Genomic DNA, 22,284 nt, shown 5'->3' with positions numbered 1-22,284 from the left:
TCTTATTCCAACTATGATTGTAAAGCAAGGACTATCTGTATTAGGTCTTGTTTGGGGTCTTGTCAATTGAAGAATGCCAATGGGTAAAACCCCAGAAGTGCACTTTTTTTATTTTGGTGCCTACCTTCTGGCACAGGGGTCTCCAACCTTGGTAACTTTAAGCCTGGTGGACTTCAACTCCCAGAAGTCCTCCAACAGAGGTGGGTTCCTACTAGTTTGGACCAGTTTGGCTGAACTGGTAGTGGTTTTGGCAGCCTGTGTCGCTGGAATTGGCAGTGACCCAGGCCTGCCCTGCCCCCAAACTGGTTCCTCTATAGGGACGCCATCTTGATTTTTAGTTCCGCGCATGCACAGAACAATTGTAATTGCAAAGTTTTTGCATGCACCGAATCAGCAGTAATGCCTGGAGCAATCCACCCCTGTCCTCCAGACTTAAAGTTGCCACCGTTGGAGACCCTTGCTCTGGCACACCTAAGCCACCTGAGACAGATTGAACCCTTCCAGAAAATGATGAAGACCTGACTGCTTACTCAGGCATGGAAGTCAGGAAGTTGGTGGAAACGTGGTGGTTTCATATTGTTTGCTGCTTTTTTTGATTCCTGACTGCTCTTTCTTTTTTGAATTGTTTGTTTTAATTATTGTGGTTTTTAAGGTCATAAGGCCATAAGGTCAGTTGTATAAATCTACACCTAAAATGCTCAGGATGTAGGATGGGAGCAGGGGTGGAATTCTACTGGCTTGGATAGGTTTGGGCGAACCGGTTGTCCCGACGATCAGCTGGGAGCGATCCGGTTCACCCCGACAATCAGATGGGTCAACCCACCCACGCTATTTTCCTACCTTTATCTTCCCAGCTGATTCGCGTGGTAGAGCAGATTGCTACGCGAATCTGCTGTGTTACTTCTCCAAAGAAACCCGGAAGTGAAGATTTCTTTAAACTACGCAAGCGCGATCACGTGATCACCGAACCAGTTGTCAAACCGGGAGGATCCCAACACTGGATGGGAGGGAACTCAGAAGTGAACATTTTCTGTAGGAGCTCCCTTCCCATGGGGCAGCTGCAATCAGATACAAGATTGGTGCCTTTATCTTGACATATAGAGAGCCTGTGAAAACACGGTTGTTCCAAGGAGCAAATGAGGTAATAGCAGGAGTGGTAAGTGCAGAATGCTGTTAGTATAAATATAAAATGCGATGATGGATAGGATGCGCAGCTGTTTTACTATGCTATTGCTAGGGCATGTTAAAGATACACTTTTATTCATTTAGGTTTCGTGACAGTGTTTGAAGATATTGCTGCACATTGCTTAGAATGGTACCATAGCGGCAGATTAAAATCAGTCAAAATAAGAAATGCAGTATGTCTAGGAAACTCAGAAAGGCCGACAGAATAGCAAGTAGGCTTTTAGGTCAGCCTCCATGCCTTGCCTAGCATCCCTCTGTAATATCTATCCAACCTCCACCTGAAGACAAGAACCAGAGATATTATTGATTGCTGGTTGAATTGCGCTTTTGTGCCCTTTATATTGTGGTATCAGTTCAGGAAAGTCCTACGGTGTCTCTTGTGGTCTTCAATTTCTCAGTTCGCCAATCTTCCATTTGTCCTGGCTGCCCTTCTCTAAATCTGCTCTATGTTTTCTGAACCATCTTTAAAGTGAATAGGACAGAATCAGATAGAATGGAATGGAATGGAACGGAACAGAACAGAATAGAATAACAGAGTTGGAAGGGACCTTGGAGGTCTTCTGGGCCAACTCTCTGCTTAGACAGGAACCCCTACACCACTTCAGACAAGAGGGTATCCAACACCTTCTTAAAAAAAACCCAGTGTTGGAGAATTCACCACTTCTGGAGGCAATTTGTTCCATTAATTAATTGTTCTGTCAGGAAACTTCTCCTTAATTCTAAGTTGCTTAGTTCTAAGATGTCCAGAAGTAGCTGGATTTAGAATGGAATTACTACTTTCACATATTAAAGGTACCAGGGTCTCAACTGTTGATCTTCCTATAGAGAACACATGAAGTGTGCAGCCTGTGATTTGGAAAGAAGTACTTAGACATCAAGACACCAAACCATCAATAACAGCACCCTCCAAAGCACACCTGATGGCAGTGAATCTGATCCTTTAACCATGATGTAGTTAGAGAGTACCAAAATACTGTAAAATAGACCCAAAGGTGCTTTTTCAAGAGGCAACTGGACTTGCTGGTTTTTCTTTGAAGACGTTTCGCTTCTCATCCAAGAAATGTCTTCATCTTCAGTCCAGTTGACCCTTGGGACAAGCGTGACCTGGATTACTGAGAATTTCCATAGACATTCACTGAAAAATAGCACTTCTTTCTACAAGTCTTGAACCTATCCAGATTTAGATTTTGTGATGGCCTCCCTTTAACATTTTGTGAGAGGGAGAAAAACCTAATTTTGATCCCTGTTATGCCTCTCTCTTGGCTATCTTTCCAGTAAGCTGCCTAGAGTCACCCAAATAGAGAGATGGAGGGTGGGGTGGAGTCATTCATTCATTAATTCAATTTATTTGCTGCCCATCTCAACCATGGAAAATCTCTATGGAGATTCTCAGTCACCCTTGGTTGTCCCAAAGGTGCTTTTTCAAGAGGCAACTGGATTTATTTGTTTTTCTTTGAAGACATTTTGCTTCTCATCCAAGAAGTTTCTTGGATGGTAGCCGATGGAAGGATTTATATTCCTTGCAGACAGCTGGTCATTTGCATTGTTTTAGAGAGTCATAAAGGCCACTTGGAAGTTTATCTGTGTCCTCAGGGTCACCTGAGTGGTGCAAATGGGTGTGGAGCCCCCTTGGAACTGCTGAAAGGACTGTGTTGTAGATTGGAGATAGATAATGTCATATCCCTCCCCCTCTGCTGAAAGAGGGGCTGTTCAGTTTTGACATAGATGGCCTATTTGACCCCTCTTCAAACCGGTGGTCCTCATTTTGGACAGAGAGGATGGCTGGTTTGAAAGAAGACTTTAAGGACACAGCCTTTTCAGCAAACTTCTTGGATGAGAAGCGAAACGTCTTCAAAGAAAAACAAATAAGTCCAGTTGCTCTTGAAAAAAACACCTTGGGGACTTTCTCTGTGCCAACAGAACCCCATCTTTACTACCCACCAAATACCACCATGAGTAGCTTTAACATTCTGAAGAAGAGAGTGGGTCTAAAGTTCAGGTCCTTACTTAGCCCCCGAGTTTGCACAGTAGGGACATTTCACAGAGCTGTTGGTTGAGAGATAAAATTAAGGAAAACATCATTCAAGCCATCTTGAACTCTTCCAGAAAAAGGTCAGATAAAAATTGCAAGGACTAATCCAATCATCCAAAGGAAGAATTGCAACTAATCAATTAATAACAAGTCTGATAAAGCATGATGATGAATTCCACTTATATCCTGCCTTTCTCCCTGGATGATTCTCAAACTGATTTTATATATATATATATATATATATATATATATATATATATATATATATATATATATATATATATATATATATATATATATATATATATATATATATATATATATATATATATATATATATATATATATATATATATATATATATATATATGTTGTGTTTGTGCTGATAAAATAAAGGGAGACTAGTATAGATCCATTTCGAGCTATTTAGCTCTCATCAGCTAGCCATACCCTTACTGGGATTCGAACCTGGGCTGTATTATGCACTAGGCAAGAGTTTTAGCCACTATGCCACAGGCTTCTCCTCCTTTATCAGCTGAGCCAGGGAAATAAGTATGTGTTTGTGTTACAACCCCTGGTATGACCCAATATGGGAGGGAGCTCACTCCTCCCTCTTTCTGTCCTTTCGGCTCATCACAGAAAACCATCCAGGCAGAAACCCATATTTTTATTTTTAATGTTGCCTTTTTATATTTACAAATATAATATATACAAATATAAATATTTATACAAATATAAATATATACAAATATAAAAAGGCAACATTAAAAATAAAAATATGGGTTTCTGCCTGGATGGTTTTCTGTGATGAGCCGAAAGGACAGAAAGAGGGAGGAGTGAGCTCCCTCCCATATTGGGTCATACCAGGGGTTGTAACACAAACACACACACACACACACACACACACATATGTATATGTATGTGTATATATATATATATATATATATATATATATATATATATATATATATATATATATATATATATATATATATATATATATATATATATATATATATATATATATATATATATATATATATATATATATATATATATATGGAGGTTTTATAATGCTATTTTTGCAACAGTTAAAAATATCGGACACTAATTTTCTACCCTTTGCTAATTCATTCCTACCAGAAGCTAAAGTGAAATTTATCAGAAAACTCTGGATCTCTAACCGTTCCACTTCTTAGAAAAAGAGAATTAAAAGATAATCAATATTTGAGCACAGAGCAAAAGAAAAAAAAAGATTAAGCATTTCAGTGTCACGTGACTTGTGCAGGTGGGCTGATACAGCCTCTTCTAAGACATTTCTCAGAGGGCCAGGTGTTGAGAAAATATTCCCTCTGGGGATAAATCACAGGAGCTAATTACAAGTTGGTCTCCAAACAACGACTGTGGTTAATAAACATGCACACACCAAATAGACTGTTTTAGATCCTCTGGGGAATCCTGCATCGCGAAGAAGAATTGAAACCGGATCTGAAGCACTTCTGAGCAAAGCAATACCTGGGATAATGACAATGATTGGCAAGGAATACCATAAATCCAGGTTTTGTGTGTGGGGTGGTTTCAGAACATGCCTTTCTGCCAATGGTGGGTTCCTCCTGGATCGCACCGGATCGTGCGCGCTCCCTTTCAGCGCTCCACCTGGCTTGCGCGCTCCCTTTCAGCGCTCCACCTGGCTTGCGCGCTCCCTTTCAGCGCTCCACCTGGCTTGCGCGTTCCCTTTCAGCGCTCCACCTGGCTTGCGCGCTCCCTTTCAGCGCTCCACCTGGCTCTCGCGCTCCCTTCCGGCGCTGAAACCGGAAGTACAGTTTTGCCCGGCCCTGGCGAAGCAACGACGCCTGTCTGCGCTCCACCAGCTCGGCTGGGAACGGAGATGTTCTTTTCAGGCGCTCCGCTCCGCTGAGGAAACATCTCCATTCCCAGCCGAGCTGGTGGAGCGCAGGCAGGCGTCGTTGCTTTGCCAGGGGCGGGGCAAGACTGTACTTCCGGTTTCAGCGCCGGAAGGGAGCGCGAGAGCCAGGTGGAGCGCTGAAAGGGAGCGCGCAAGCCAGGTGGAGCGCTGAAAGGGAGCGCGCGCGATCCGGTGCGATCCAGCAGGAACCCACCACTGCTTTCTGCAATGGGGTCTCCAGGGCCAGGAATAGAAAATCAAGGAAGATCAGCTGAAAGATATGGTGAAAGAAGGGGAAGAGCAGGAGTTTATAGAAAATGCAGATATAGTGGCGGTTTCCCAAGAAATCTGCACCAGAGGGGCAATGAAATTACCATATATGATTTTCCTCTCCTTTTCTCTAAATTATGGGAGTGGGGCCATGATGGCTTACATTGTTAGGATGCTGAGTAAGAAGACCATTGAGAAATTGACAGCTTGGCAAACCATGTGATGGAATGAGCTTCTGTCAATGTGCCCCAGCTCCTACCAATCTAGAAGCTAGAAATCATGCAAATGCAAGTAGATAAATAGGCACCACTTCAATGGGAAAATACCAAGGACATGACATGAGCCCCCTTGGGCATCTCCTGTGCAATGGTGAGGGCACCAGCTTATATTTTTGTGCTGGTCTAGGCTTCCCAAGAGCATGAATCAAACTCCTGGTCTCGACAAAAAAACCTTGTACTAATTTCCTGTGAATTCTGCTCCTTCACAGAAAGCAAAGTCTTTCAAGGGAGGATTTACAGTCACAGACCTTATCTGGCTTGGAGCGCTGACAGGCCGATATCTGCAAAACTTGACAAGGAGTTTGGGAGAGTCACAAACCAATTAAGTGAACTAATTGTCTCCTGCTAACTCCACTCTCCTTTCACTCCTCTTTTATTTCCTCGGGGGGGGGGCATTCATCATCCACCTGTGGCCTTACTCCCAAGTCGATCCTTGTTCCTTAGCTGTTCGTCTGGCAACTCTGCACCTGCGCACCCTGGGAACAGGCTCCAGCTGTTCATCTGACTCACTGATGTCTGACTCTGAAGGCAGCTGATAACTGGCTGTATGCCCTGGCTGTATGCCATAGCCCTCCCTCTGCCTCCAACACAGAGCCCTCATCAGAGCCTTTACTAGACTCCAGGACTGGCCCATGTTCCTCCCCAACCTCCTCACTGTCCAAATCTGCTGCCAGCTCTCCTGCCCGCTGGAGGGACACAACACTTTTCAACCCGGAAGTGCCTTGGTAATGCTTCCAATACAAATGAAGTAGTAGTATGAGAGCGATCTAGGACAGCTCTGTTGATACCCTTCAGTTCCTTTTTCTTTATGTACCACTTACAGAGGTCCTGTTGTGTTGATAAAAAGCCAGCCTTTTGTGATAATGCCTTTTGTCAAAACAAAAAGTCCTGAAAAGCATTACATGGATCCCCAAATGTAAACAGAGAAGGTCCCATAAAGGGCATTGGGTTGTCGATTTATATATGATCAATTTCCTTGCCACCATACAGTGTTTCTTATTGTGACCAGAGTGAGAAGATATGTGGGCTTCAGTTCTCAGTCTTCTTAACTGTACATATTTAATTTTTTATTGTATTTTTGTGATATTCTCTATGGACTGTACACCGCCCCGAGTCCCTTCTGGGAGAGGGGGCGGTCTAGAAGCACAAATAAATTGAAATTGAATTGAAATTAAGCATATTTGAGGATAATCCAGATAGTTTGAAGTTCATGACTCTTATGGACACTAGGCTGAAGGAGGTTGACAAGGTGGCTTCATGCTCACTTGATAAGAAGAGTCACCCAAGTTAAGAAATTTGCCAAGTTCAGTATCAAACATTTCAGGAGGCTATCCTGTAAGAGAAAGCCACTTTAAGATGGTTCACATCTGTTTTTCTTGCTAAGTCATGTCTGACTCCTTGCGGCCCCATGGACTATAGCACATCAAGCTCTCCTGCCCTCCACTGTCTCCTGGAGTTTGACCAAATTCATGTTCAATGCAGCCGTTCACAAAACTGTAGTTTGCCAACAGCTCCATTTCTTTGGCTCTCAAAACACCATAGTTGCATTCGTTCTGTGATTTTACATTTTTAATTGGGATTGGAGAAAAAGCGAGTTCCCTCTTTCCTTAGCCTTCTCTAAGTTCAAGATGGTACAAGGCAACAGTCTCAAAGAAACATTTTAAGGAAGAAGATGGGGCAGGAAAGATGGCTATCAAAAGTGGTCTGATGCAGCTTGTGGTCTGCTGAGCCACCTACTTAACATTTATGATACCACATTGGGAGCCGCAGAGAGCTGAGAGAGAGAAAAAAAATCAGGTCACACAGCTGAAAATGCCATGTTCCCAGCAGCCTGGATCTACAGTACTTTCAAGAATACTAGGGGGAATAAAAAGGAAGCCACAAGGGTTTTTAAAATGTTGCTTCCCTGTGGATTAATTGGGATTTTTTTTTTAAAAAAAGAAGGAGGCTAAGTCTTAGAAGTGAGTTGCTTTCATCCCCCATACTGTAGCACACAGAATATAAAGCAACTTTTTTTTCCACACTAGAAGAAAAGCTTTGTTTGTATGGGGCAGAGATTTTTGAACTTTATTCAGCCCTGCTTGGGCCCAAGGATGAATCAGAATCAGAATAGAGCTGAGAGGGACCCTGGGACATGGGTGGGCTGCTGGGGGTTTGCAAGCGTTCGGGAGAACCTCTAGCTAAGATTCTGTGCAGTTCGGAGAACCCGCAAATTCCACTCCTGGCTGGCCCCTCCCACCCCTCCCCTCCCAGGAGTCCCCACGTAGCCTATTTTGGATGCAGGTAAGTACAGGGCATGGGTGGAGGTTCAGGGAGGGCGAAAAACGGGCCTACCAGAAGTTTGGGAAGTCTCGGGTCCCTTTTCCGGCCTCCAGAGGACTTCCGGAGCCCAGGGAGGGCAAAAACGTTCACCCCCCAATTGTGGTGCAAGAGGCCGGCTAGGCCATGCCCACCATGGCCACGCCCACCCAGCAACCAGGCAGAGAACCCCTTGCTCAAATTTTTGAAGTCCACCCCTGCCTTGGAGGTCTTCTACTCCAGCTTGAATTGATTGAATTTCTCCTTCAGTTGGTTTCTCCTTGCTAGAAATTTGTCTCTCCCACAACTCAGCTTTAAGGTATACAACTCAAAGTTATAAGTTTAAGCTTTACAAAAAAAAACTTTCCAAAGAAATTTGTTGTTGCTGTTGTTTGTCCTTGATATGCAGAAGTACAGATATGGTAAACCTGTTCCAACTTAAATAAAAATGGGGCGCAAGACAGAGTTAGGAATGGTTAACCCTTAACCCCAGACTGCCTGTAGTCTGTTGCCTATCAGACTCAGGCACCTGAGTGGATGCAAGTTGCTTAAGCTTGATCTGAATTGCCCTTAGTTCCATATTTTATGGATAGAGCAGAAGACATATACTCCATATACAGCAGTGGTGGGTTTTGGATCCTGTTGCAACCGGTACGGTACAACGGGGCCCGGTGTCCACCATGTTAGGGATGTAACCCTAGGTTTAGCTTGGCAATGTATATAAGCTATGATTATTTTACTGTTACTTTAAATGATTCACAGATGTAATTGGCTTGTTACCTCAAGCAGCTATAAGAGGGAGCCAGAATGGCTGTTAGCTCTCTGTTTTGTTAGATGCTGATCGTGGATACTGTTAGATACTGCTCGTGAGTTACTGAGTCTTGCTATTGTTAGCTACTTTGCGTATTAAACTGAGAATATTGATAACTGAATGACTGAACCGTGTATGACTTGGACTGTTAACCGGACTCTGAATACCTCTATATTTCTACATAGTAAACTACTATATTTTTATACTATTCAGTCTCTCTGTATGCTGGTTTGTGCGTGTTATTCCATATCACTCTCATTACGCTTCTCTGCATACTCGCTCTTCTAACGGGGAGCTTAATTACTTAACACACCACATGAATTCTCGCATCTCCACGATGCTCCAGCTGCTCGGCGGAGCGTTGCGCAGGCGCCGTATGCTCCGTGCACGTGGGTGGAAGCCCCAAAGAGCACAAATACTGGTAAGGAGCATGGGTGGGCGGGTAGGCCCTCCGGAGCACCGTACCGGAATAGTACCTGGTGCTCCCGGCAACCGGGCGTACCGGTCGTAACTTACCACTGATATACAGGTGATCCTTGATTTAGTGACCGTTCAAAGTTACAACAGCACTGAAAAAAAGTAACTTATGGGAATGGTTTTCACACTTACAACCGTTACAACATCCCCACGGTCACACAATCAAAAATCAGACCTTTTGCAAACGGCTCATATTTATGACGGTTGTCTCGGGGGTCACATGATCCCCTTTTGCGACCTCCTGAGAAGCAAAGTCAAAGGGGAAGCCAGACTGACTTATCAAGTGTGCTACCAACTTAACAGCCGCAGTGATTCACTTAATAACGGAGGTAAGGAAAGTTTGTAAACTGGGGCAAAATTTGCTTAACAACTGTCTTGCTTAGCAGCGGAAATTTTGGCCTCTGTTGTGGTCATAACCTGAGGACCACCTATATAGAAAATGCCAGCTTTGCAGCTCAGCAACTTAAATCAGCCCATCTGCAGTGAGGAATGAGTGCCATGCTTTCATTGAATCTACCACAAGAGCAAACAGTTTATCATACCTTGTTCCCAGCACTCATAATCCAATTTGTGATGTTTTTCATTATGCGTAAATGTCTCTTTCTGTGTTTATATATTTGAGATGGTAGAGCATCGAGACGAGCGGGAAGAGAATGGATAAAGATGTTTAAACAGCGATTGTTTTGTTTGCGTGTGATTCTGTCAGTTTTTATAGCAACAGCGTAGGAAATAGGACAGGGAAACCAAAATCCGATTAAGCCTAAACCCTGGGCCATTATGAGATTATTATGAGCCTCGGCACAGTAGAAGTTATATTGTTATGATAGAAGGGATTTCCAGGATAATTAAATCAAATTGGGAGCATTGGAGAAATCAGGACCAACCATAACAATGGCTTTCCTGTAAATACCAATAGCTCCAGCTTCCAGTTAAGGCATATCTAATCAGTGTCACTTCCCCATTTTTAGAGGGCCATTTAAGCAAAGCTCACCATTTCTCCCTTCCCCATCAAGATTGGAAGCTTTGGGTTTCTTGGCAAGTAAGTAAGTAAGGATGTAAGTTACTGAGTTGTAAGAAAGACACAACTCAGAAATGAGCATGAAATGGACAATATTGCATTCCGTTTTGGTCACCACAATATAAAAAAGATGTTGAAAATCTAGAAAGAGTGCAGAGAATTCCAGCAGTAGGATTCCAGTAAAATCTCACAAGGGCAAACAAACTACTCTTCTTGATTGTATGGCCTTCCCGCTCCCTTCCCTGTGCCTTATATAGAATAGAATAGAATAGAATAGAATAGAATAGAATAACAAAGTTGGAAGGGATTTTGGAGGTCTTCTAATCCAACCCCCTTGCTTAGGCAGGAAACCCTACACCACTTCAGACAAATGGTTATCCAAAATCTTCTTTAAAACTTTCAGTGTTGGAGCATTCACAACTTCTGGAGGCAAGCTGTTCCAGTGATTAATTCTTCTAAATGTCAGGAAACTTCTCCTTAGTTCTAAATTGCTTTTCTCCTTGATTAGTTTCCACCCATTGCTTCTTGTCCTGCCCTCAGGTGCTTTGAAGAATAGCTTGACTCCCTCTTCTTTGTGGCAACCCCTGAGATATTGGAACACTGCTATCATGTCTCCCTTGGTTCCTTATTTTCATCAAACTAGACATACCCAGTTCCTGCAACCGTTCCTCATATGTTTTAGCCTCCAGTCCTCTAATCATCTTTGTTGCTCTTCTCTGCACTCTTTCTAGAGTCTTAACATATTTTTTACATTGTGGCAACCAAAACTGAGTGCAGTATTCCAACTGTGGCCTTACCAAGACATTATAAAGTGACATTAACACCTCGCGTGATCTTGATTCTATCCCTCTGTTTATGCAGCCTAGAACTGTGTGGGCTGCATAAACTTAATTTCCCTTAAGGTGTCCTACCTACCTCAAGAGCTGTCCTGAACTGCCCAGCTGCCATGGCATACTTCTTCTGCCTGTAGCAAGTGCTCGCATCCTTCAAGGATACCTGAAGCCATTTATCCATCTGGGGCTGAAGGCTCGTGTTTGTTGTTCCTTGACTATCTGGGCCGCCAACTTCCGAGGACTTGGGTTGTGCACAGCTGGGACTCTGAGTTTCTAGGAACTCATAGGAAACGTTCTCTTCATCTGTGTAAATCAACTTCATTTCTACTTCTACAAGGCTCTTCAGGGGGATATGGGACAGCAACATGGTTGAAACCAGATTCTCTTGTTCCACCAGGCGTGGCTCTTTTTTCATTCCCGTCTTCTCATCGCCCTCCATCTTACGTTTAAGGCTCAGCCTCTCCAGATCATTACCCTGCTTCTCCTTGGCAGTGTTACTTCCTGTTTTTAGTTTCTCCATTGCATTTTCTGCCATCTCGACCCCCAGAGGGAATTTTACCACTTGCAAAGCTTCTAGACTATCGTTCTGATGCTGGGCCGCTATTCTCAACTGCTGAACGACGTACTCTTTTTGGCAGGCTTCCTTCGTGATGTTCTCAAAGTGTGTGTTGTTTGCTGACTCCATGACTCACAATCTACACAGGCAAATCCTGAGTGGGGGAAAAGGAAGCGCAGAGATTTAGCATTTGGAGTTCGGCAAACAAAACAGTGCAGAGGAAACATATTGTTCAATTTGCCCACAGCTTTCAAAGGCAGCCATTCAGCTATAAGAAAGAACAAAAAGAAAGTCGCCTGGATTTCAGTACCATGCTGTCTTTTGTATATCAGCAAATAAGTGTCATCTCTCCAAAACTTTGCAAAATATATTTTGACTTCTGGTTTTATCCCTATTTATGATCTGCCAAAAATACAGGTGCTCTTTGGAGTTTATTTCGGGTTAGCAAATGGGCAGGATGTATGGATAGCACTGACTTCATTCTAAAATGAAAAGAAATGGACTCAAAGTCCATTTATAAATGTATAATAAATTATTAGGATCACTTGAAGTGTTAATACCACTTTATAATGCCTTGGTAAGGCCACACTTGGAATAATGCATCCAGTTTTGGTCACTACGGGGTAGAAAAGATGTGGAGACTCTGGAGAGAGTGCAGAGAAGAGCAACAAAGTTGATTAGGGGACTGGAGGCTAAAACATATGAAGAACGGTTGCAGGAACTGGGTATGTTTAGCTTAAGAGAAAGAAGGACTAGGGGAGACATGATAGTATTGTTCCAATATCTCAGGGGTTGCCACAAAGAAGAGGGAGTCAAGCTATTCTCTAAAGCACCTGAGGGTAGAACAAGAAGAAATGGGTGGAAACTAATCAAGGAGAGAAGCAACTTAGAACTAAGGAGAAATTTCCTGACAGAACTATTAATCAGTGGAACAACTTGCCTCCAGAAGTTGTAAATGCTTCAAGTTGGAAGTTTTTCAGAAGAGATTGGATGACCATTTGTCTGCAGTGGTGTAGGGTTTCCTGCCTAAGCAGGGGTTGAACTAGGAGACCTCCAAGGTCCCTTCCAATTCTGTTATTCTATTCTATTCTATTCTATTCTATTCTGTTCTGTTCTGTTCTGTTCTGTTCTGTTCTACTCTATCCTATTCTATATAAATTGTCAGGTTTCCAAATAGCATCCTCCATCAAATAAGAATCAGAGCTTGAAATTCCTCAATGCTCAATTTTATTAGAGAAGCCATGTTGGCACATCTGGGAAAACCCGAAACTGGAAGCTTCCAGGTTTCCCCCAATCAGTTGAAAGTTCAAGACCCTGTCCTAACACCCACAAGTCCATCACATGGCCCAATCAGCCATTGCCATGAAGGAAGATTCCTCCCATCCACATCCATCCAGGTGCAGAGACAAGATGACCTTGACTTTCTATGAAGGAATGTTATTTTGGCTTCGTATCTCCCATGCTTCATACAATCCCCCTCCCAGTTTCCCACAGTAGAATATGTTTGAATATGTGACAGGCTTGAGGCCCTATACAATGATGGCTTCCAAGCCTGACACAAATACTATTAAATTATTATACGGGATATTTTGCTTGATTTGGGATCTTATTGACAAAATGCTCATGCATGCTTAGTAAACGTTGAGTCCATGCATTAATCTGAATGAATGATTGATTATTCATGAAATAGATTTTTTGACAGAAATGGAATTACATGATCAAGACAGGTATAGGTGACACTTAGGCTGACTACCAGGGAAAAGTAAAAGTTCTATGCAAGTGTCCTTGAGAATGGATGTCAAAGGATATATCTCTATTTTTCTCCTCCTTAGCATCATAAACAGATTTCTTGACTGTTCTTCATGATAATGACTACATCCTAAAAGCTGGTAAGGGATTCCAAGTTGACAGGAGACTTTGTCTAGTTAATGGTTCCTATTCATAACTTCTTAACCCAAAACTCCAGGCAAATTCTATGTTAAGCAGCCTAATTTCCACTACAGTTTTAATAGATACAAAGATGGACATGCATTTCTAGTTTAGACTAATGTCAGCCCATTAAGTTATGCTTCATTGTTATCTGGCAGAGCTGTCCATGGTACGATAGAGTGTTTATTTAACTGCGTTCACGGAAATGTGAGATTTTAATCATCCATATATAATCATGCCACCAGTAACAATTCAAACAACCAAAGTTGCAGATTGGTGCACAACATTTATAAAAACAAATAGATATAAAGTACAATACTTTTTAAGGAGCAACTACTAGCAATTTTTTTTAAAAAAAAACTATTTTCCTCCGTAGGTTTTTTTGTGGTAATTTACCCATTCTCTTATGAAAAGTTTTGCAAAAATGTACCTTGCCATAAATGGGTGGCTGAAAACATTAACTCTGGATATAAATAGTGGGGAGAAAAGGTTCCCAGTTCCCTTCCCAATTTTTTTTTTAAATCTAAAAGAATGTTTTCTTTCTGCCTAAAGAACATATTCCATTATAAATGAAAGGCAGATATGGCCAAATATCATTCACAAAGAGAGCATGATTTGCAAATAGCAATTTCTTTCAAATTGGCTTTGCATGCTTTGAAAAGTGCCTTTATTTGATGGATGCAATTGAGCCGACTGATCTGTGTGTTTTTTGAATTCTTCTAATTCAGACCCTTTCCTTTCCCTTCCCATTCTTTCCTTGTCTCCTTTCCTCTCCTCTCCTTCTTCCCCTTCCCCCTTCCCCCCTTTCCCCTTTCCCCCTTTCTCTTTTGGTTAAATGGACAATGAATGGTCAGGGGGAAAAATGACAAACACAACCGCAAGTTCTTTCCAAATGAAAAGAGAAATGCCAGAAAAGTGAAGCCATTTTACACAGGGTGGAGAAAGAAAATCGGGCTGTCAGATTTCTGCCTTTTGCCAGGACCTAATTTTAGCTCCTACATGTACAATTCTCGAGGGGTGCTAAGTAGGAGGAGGGGAGAGAGAGAGAACTTTCTAAGCAGAAAAATATGAAGCAGTCCCAGACTCCAGGCTGCACGTGGCTCTATTTTTCCTGCTATTTCATTCCATCTCACGTGTGGGTTTTTCCCCTCCCTAAATCACTAAAGAGCAGGGTGATATTGAAAAAGCTTCTGTGGCTTAGTCAGGTTGACACTCCTGGCCCTGTTGCAAAAACTAGGTTAACAAGAATGACCCCATTTGGTCGTTGTCATTTGACCCATATTATTTTTAAGTTACTCTTTTTTTAAAAAAACCACCCTGTTTTTCTTACTGAAAATGATGTGCCGAATGCTTCTTGAGGCTGCAGCCGGATGAGAGGATTTGTATCATGACGGAATGTTACTTCTGACAGCCCCTTGCCACAAAAGACCCTGTTTTAAACTATTTCTTATGGAGGGAGAGGAGAATAAAATGGAAAAAAAATCTAGAATCTAGAAAGAGTGCAGAGAATTTCAGCAGCAGGATTCCAGTAAAATCTTACAAGGGCAAACAAACTTCTGTTCTTGATTGTATGGCCTTCCTTTCCCTGCACCTTATATAGAATAGAATAGAATAGAATAGAATAAAATAGAATAGAACAGAACAGAACAGAACAAGAGAATTGGAAGGGACCTTGGAGGTCTTCTAGTGACACCAAGCTGGCAGGAATAGCCAACACTCCAGAAGATAGGCTAAAGATACAGAAGGATCTTGACAAACTTGAACATTGGGCACTATCTAATAAAATGAAATTCAATGGTGAAAAGAGTAAGGTTCTACATTTAGGCAACAAAAATGAACTGCACAGGTACAGTATAGGTGGTACCTTGCTCAACAGTAGTAACTGTGAAAGGGATCTTGGAGTCTTAGTGGACAACCATTTAAATATGACCCAGCAGTGTGCAGCAGCTGCCAAAAAAGCTAACAAAGTTCTAGGCTGCATAAACAGGGATAGAATCAAGATCACGTGAAGTGTTAATACCACTTTATAATGCCTTGGTAAGGCCACACTTGGAATACTGAATTCAGTTTTGGTCACCACAATGTAAAAAAGATGTGGAGACTCTAGAAAGAGTGCAGAGAAGAGCAACAAAGATGATTAGGGGACTGGAGACTAAAACATATGAAGAACGGTTGCAGGAACAGGGTATGTCTAGTTTAATAGAAAGAAGGACTAGGGGAGACATGATAGCAGTGTTCAATATCTCAGGGGTTGCCACAAAGAAGGAGTCAAACTATTCTCCAAGGCACCTGAGGATAGAACAAGAAGCAATGGGTGGAAACTAATCAAGGAGAGAAGCAACTTAGAACTGAGGAGAAATTTCCTGACAGTTAGAACAATTAATCAGTGGAACAACTTGCCTCCAGAAGTTGTGAATGCCCCAGCACTGGAAGTCTTTAAGAAGATGTTGGATAGCCATTTGTCTGAAATGGTATAGGGTTTCCTGCCTAGGCAGGGGGTTGGACTAGAAGACCTCCAAGTTCCCTTCCAACTCTGCTATTGTATTGTATTGTATTGTATTGTATTGTATTGTATTGTATTGTATTGTATTGTATTGTATTGTATTGTATTGTATTGTATTGTATTGTATTGTATTGTATTGTAGTCCAACCTCCTGCTAAGGCAGGAAACCCTATACCACTTCAGACAAATGGTTATCCAATCTCTTCTTAAAAACTTCCAGTGTTGGAGCATTTACAGCTTCTGGAGGCAAGTTGTTCCACTGGTTAATTGTTCTAACTGTCAGGAAATTTCTCCTTAATTCTAAGTTGCTTTTCTCCTTGATTAGTTTCCACCCATTGCTTCTTATTCTACCCTCAGGTGCTTTGGAGAATAGCTTGACTCCCTCTTCTTTGTGGCAGCCCCTGAGATGTTGGAACACTGCTAACCTGTCTCCCCTAGTCTTTCTTTTCAATTAATCTAGACATACCCAGTTCCTGCAACTGTTCTTTATGTTTTAGGCTCCAGTCCCCTCATCATCTTTGTTGCTCTTCTCTGCACTCTTTCTAGAGTCTCAACATCTTTTTTACATTGTGGTGATGAGAAAAGGGGAAAATCCACCCACTCCAGGAAAAAAAATGCTTTCCGATATTTTAATGACAGCTTTTTTGGACTTCTTTATCCATATCTGTAAACTTGCATAGACGCATGGATGATATTGCAGGCAATTCAAAATAGTTGTGATAAAACCACATTGCCATTTTTCATTATTGGCTATCAAAACTAAATCTATTATCATTTTTCTTAGGGGAAAAAAATCCAAGCTGAATTCAAGAGGAATCTATCATAGCAGCAATGGGCAAGTAATTGAGAAAACTAAGATACATCTCTATATATCAGTTCAGCCAAATAGGGCAACCAATATTGCATACTTCGGAATATTTATTTTGGGAAGATATATTGGAAGAAAAGTATATTGAGGAAAGTGTATACTTGAGAAAACGGCAATCAAAATGTGCAGGAAAAATAGTTGATAAACCAAAATTCATTTATTCAGACAGCTTTTTTAAAAGGCCCAACTGGAAAAGAAGTCTGTAAAGGTATTAATGATAGGGAGTTTGCGTTTTAGAAAATTGGCAGAAAATGTAATGGAATGCACTAATAGTTCAATAATACTATGTAGATGGAAGCCAGAGCTAAAGCGTTTACTTAAAGTGAGAGTCAGACCTATCAAACATTCATTGTCTGTTTCTTTGTTGAATGTCAAGATTTGAGCAGCTGTTGCCATGCCTTGAAAAAAATAAATCATCTCTACTGTATTGCCAGAATGGCTTTATTTCATTTATTCTGAATTTGATAATTTATTTTTTATTTTATTTCTTTCACTGAGAAAGAAGTTTATAATAGAACAGCTGCCCATATATTTTACCCTAAGATATGTTTGAATGCATATGGAACTTCAAAATAACATTGCAAAATTCAAAGAACTGCAAAAAAACAAAAAACCAGAAAGATAACAGCCAATGAATTCACTCTACTCATACATATTTATCCAACAAGCAGAAAACTAAATAAAATTGCTTTGTTTGAATGGACAGAGCAAATAGACTCCTTTTATTTTGTATTTCTTGACTTGAAATTAGACTTGAGATCCCTATATGCAAAATGTAATAATCCTATTTGATTAGGCCAAAGATTTTTTCATTCAAACCCTTTTGCGGCTCACAGTGGTCAAAAATATTTCTGGACTGATTGCATGCTAAGAAGGGAGACATAATTACTGTATCTCCTGCTCTTGTTCTTCTGCAATTGGTATTTTGAGGCATGCTTCACCCAATCTGAAATTACTTTGTAGTTTTCAAGACCAGTAGTTCTTGATAGACATATTCTGAATAACAGACTTTATGGATGCAACAGGTTTATTTTCAGGTTTAGAATAGAATAACAGAGTTGGGATGAACCTTGGACGTCTTCTAGTCCAAACCCCTGCTCAAGCAGGAAACCCTATACCATTTCAGACAAATGGTTGTCCAATCTCTTCTTAAAAACCTCCAGTAATGGAGAACCCACAACTTTTGAAAACAAGCTGTTCCACTTATTAATTGTCCTCACAGTCAGGAAATTTATCTTTAGCTCTAAGTTGATAAGTCTCCTTGATTTATTTCCAACCATTGCTTCTTGTCCTGCCTTCAGGTACATTGGAGAATAGGCTGACCCCCCACTTCTTTGTGGCAGTCCCTTAGCTCACTGTTATCATAGCAACCTTAGTTCTTCTTTCCATTAAACTAGATATTAAACTTCTCCATGAATGTATCCCAACCTCTTTTAAACTTATTTGAGTGATTATCACCACATTTTGCAGTACCGAATTCCTCAGTTTGCACGGCTGTATATAAATCTCATTCAGTTCAGAAATTTTGGTTTCCCTTGATGGTCCCTGGCTTAATCTTTCAAAAGAGAGAGAACAACAATTTCTGCCTGTCCATATATGCTTTAATCATGTTAGACGAACTATCCACCTGGGTTCAGTTCCAAGTGGGAAGAAAGACACTGGAAACATAGTGGCTTATTGGCAAGATGGTTTAATGGTGGACAGGACCACATGGTTTGAGGTACTGGGTAGCTGACCACATGGAGTTGTGAGTGAGATATAATTATATACCCACTCTTGGGCTTTGAATTTGCTTCCTGTTCCTGTGAAAGAAATGTATTCTAATTGGTTGTCAGACTCCCATGGGGCATGCAGGGGTAACTTTGTAGATTGTCTTGAGTCCCAGGCTTGGTTTAATCTTGCTGGGTGATGTGATCTTCCCAGGGGCCATGTGGTGAGATGGGTAGAGGGCTAATTCTATTATGTTTGAGGGTGAAGGTCTTTTGTGTTGTAGATAAACTGACCCAGCCTTTTGTCTTGTAGGTAGATTGGCATCAGTCTCTCTGGGACAGTGGTGGGTTCCGGATCTCTCTAGGGCAGTGGTGGGTTCTGGTTGGTACGGGCCCGGCAGTGTGCACATGGATGCTCTGTGCGATGCGCGGAAGCACAGAAGACGTAAAAGACCGGTAAGGAGCTCGGGTGGGCGGGCCCTCTGGAGCGCCATACCGGAATGGTATCTGGTGCTCCGGGCTGGCTCTGGTACCCCGGGCGTATCGCCTGCAACACGCCACTGCTCTGGGGCTATTAGAAAATGTGGGGGCTGCTTTCAAAGAGCATGTATTGCCTTTTCTCATCCAGGGAGGTATAATATTCTGCCCTTTTAATATTTCTTAGAATATTATATTCTTCTCTAGAAGGGTGGGTGCTAACTTTCTACACTCTCAGCTGTTTCTCAACTAAATAATCTCAAACTTAAACTTTTCTTGTGTCTGAGCCCTTTGACTATTCTAATTTTTCCCTTTAAATTTCCTTTTTCACAGCTAGCACACGTCGAGGCACTGCCTTAACTACCCACTATGACCCAAGATCATTGTCCAGGTTAGATACATACCCTATCTGTACACCTATGAAAAATTGGTAAGGCAAAATTTGTCTTTAGGAAATCTGTGCTGATTTTCTTTTAAGCAAGGATTGATCCTTTAAGTGCCTATTCATTTTTTCCCCTTTGACTATGATTTCTACTCATTTCCTTGGAACTGACCCTTGAGCTAAACTTTCTGTTATGTCTGGATCTTCCTGGGTTTCTTTGAAAAATTGGGGTCACCAAAAAGCAGGACATTTTCTAGTTCTATGCCGCTGAGCCTGATCCGAGTGACATATTTTTGCTAAGTGGTCAGCAATTCTACATTTAGTCTCTCAAAGTGGGTGACATCAGACCCAATGGTTTGTTACCGTGGAGTATCTCAAAACGTCCTAGGATTTCTTCTTGACTTATCTCAATTTGCTCTACTTGTTCCAGTTTCTTTCCTGGGAAGACAATGATGGCCAACCTTTTTGTCCTCGCATGATGAAAGTGTGCACACTCGTGCCCACACCCATAACGCAATATGCATATGACCCCCTCACTCCCTCTGCCTCCCCACATATGTGTGTGTGACCTTCCTCCCGCACCCTGTTTTGGGTCTAAGGCCTCCCTGAAGCCTCCTGGGGCCAAAAACGGGCTGCGGTGGGGCATACCCCGTGGCTATTTTGGGCCTAACAGGCCTCCCTGAAGCCTCCTGGGGCCAAAAACAGGGTGCAGGGTGGAACGCTCCCCCCACCCCCTGCACATACCCATGCGTCTCCCGCATGCGCAACACAGACCCGAAAATCTGCTGGCCGGAGGGGAGGGTGCCCATGCATGCGCAGTGGAACTGAGCTGGGCGATGGCTTGCATGCTGGCAGAGAGGGCTCCATAGGTTAGCCATCACGGTATACACTCAGGGATCTAGTCCATTTGGGTAATTGCAGATGCAAAAAACTTCATTCAATGCTATTATCTTTACAATTCCTATAACAAGTCCCTTTGCCAATGCAAATTTCTAAAGATTTCCATTCTTTAGAAAAAAAACACAACTGCTCTCCATTTGAGGTTAAATAGGAAGGGCAGAATCCTAGTAGCCTCTGGCCATAAGGAAGAAAAGGAAAGAAGAGTGGCATCTTTCACAGCCTCTACTCATTTGGTGACATCTTTTGGAGCCAACACCCCCTCCCTCAAATTCTGAGATCAATGAGTAATGAGAAAGAAAATGGCATCAATTTTTTGTCGGAAGAAATGTCCTTTCCCCCAAGTGGGGGGAAAAGAGACTGGATTCATGGACGTTGCTTGGAAAGAAGGTATATTGATGATGAACAGGACCGCGTGGTTTGAGGTTGTGGGGGGAAAGGGAAGAGATGCTGAGAGTCCCTGAGTTTTATGCCCTTTCTGGGCTTTTGAATTTGAGCTTGTATTCTGATTGGTTGTCAGACTCCCATGGGGCGATGCAGGGGCAACTCTGTAGGTTGTCCTGAGTCTCAGGCTTGGTTGAGCCGTGCTGGATGATGTAATCTTCCCAGGTTCCATTTGGTGAGATGGGTAGAGTCAATTCCTATTATGGCTCTTCCTGAAGGAGGTAGATCTTCGTTATGTAGAATAGACTGGCTCAGGCCTTAATGGCCCATTGACAAAGGTGTGTGTGTGATTCTGCCTCCCTTTTAGCGGAAATATTCTGCCTTTTAATATTTCCTAAAATATCTCATTTTTCTAGGAGAGGGGTAGGTGCTGACTTCCTACAGTTTGATGTTATTTACCAGTATATTACTCAACACTTACCTAATATCTTTTAAAATGACCAAATGGCCCTACATGGGTGTTTGTTTAGATTTTTAAGCTTGCCTTTATTATTTTTATAAATAACTCAAGGTAGCAAACTTACCTAATATTCTCTCCTCCTCTATTTTCTCCTCAACAACAACCCTGTGGTGTGGATTGTGCTGAGAGAAAGGAATTGGCCTAAAGTTATCCAGGCAACTTTCGTTCCTAAAATGTTAGTCTTGTGGTTTCTAACTTGGTGGCTTAACCACTAAATTAGCTCCAGCTTTTTCTTTAGATCTTTTCCTCAAGTCTAATAGCCATCCGTGTTTTCTTTGCTGCTGTGAATTTGAAAAGACATTTTGGAGCCAAATGATACCTTAGGAGATTTTACCACTCCTAAGAAGGCCTGTTAGTTGCAAAATCATGTCTGACCCATCGCAACCCCATGGACAATGGTCCTCTAGGCCTTCCTGTCCTCTACCATTCTCTGGAGTCCATTTAAGCTCACATCTACTGCTTCGATGACTCCATCCAGCCACTTCGTTCTTTGCCGTCCCTTTCTTCTTTTGCCCTCAATCTTTCCCAGCATTAGGCTCTTCTCCATTGAGTCCTTCCTTCTCATTAGGTGGCCAAAGTATTTGAGTTTCATCTTCAGGATCTGGCCTTCTAAAGAGCAGTCAGTGTTGATCTCCTCTAGGACTGACTGGTTTGATGGTCTTGCAGTCCAAGGGACTTGCAGGAGTCTTCTCCAGCACCATAGTTCAAAGGCCTAGTTTTCTCTAAACTGGCCATCAGTGTCCACCAGCTATTGAGCTAAAACTGCCCTTGAGTTTTTCAATTAGTAGCGGGGTGAAATGGGGGATATTTTGGCCTGGCTTCTGGTTGAAGTGAGGAAGAGAAGACAGTGGGGGCAAATACTCATCCGAAGGCAATAAATGGTGCATCAATCCAAATTTCCATATTTAGTTGGGGCAAATTAGCACTTAGACTGAGTCTTTTAGCTCTTGA

The 22,284-nt window shown here is 42.0% G+C and overlaps 1 protein-coding gene across 1 annotated transcript in view; it reads right to left on the bottom strand.

Moving 5' to 3' along the window:
- Window positions 1–11,793, bottom strand: part of SPATA16 (spermatogenesis associated 16) — a gene marked incomplete at its 5' end in the record, with an annotated part of 212,082 nt that extends 200,289 nt beyond the window's left edge. Inside the window, one exon of the mRNA XM_081953463.1 lies at window positions 11,191–11,793. Coding sequence (XP_081809589.1) covers window positions 11,191–11,793 — 603 coding nt within the window. The remainder of the gene's footprint in view (window positions 1–11,190) is intronic.
- Between the last annotated feature and the right edge of the window lie 10,491 nt (window positions 11,794–22,284).

The sequence above is a fragment of the Natrix helvetica genome (assembly GCF_964273705.1).
Source record: "Natrix helvetica genome assembly, chromosome: 5".
Classification (NCBI taxonomy): Eukaryota; Metazoa; Chordata; class Lepidosauria; order Squamata; family Natricidae; genus Natrix; species Natrix helvetica.
Note: the sequence above shows the minus strand (reverse complement) of the source record. Positions and strands in the feature narration are given on the sequence as shown.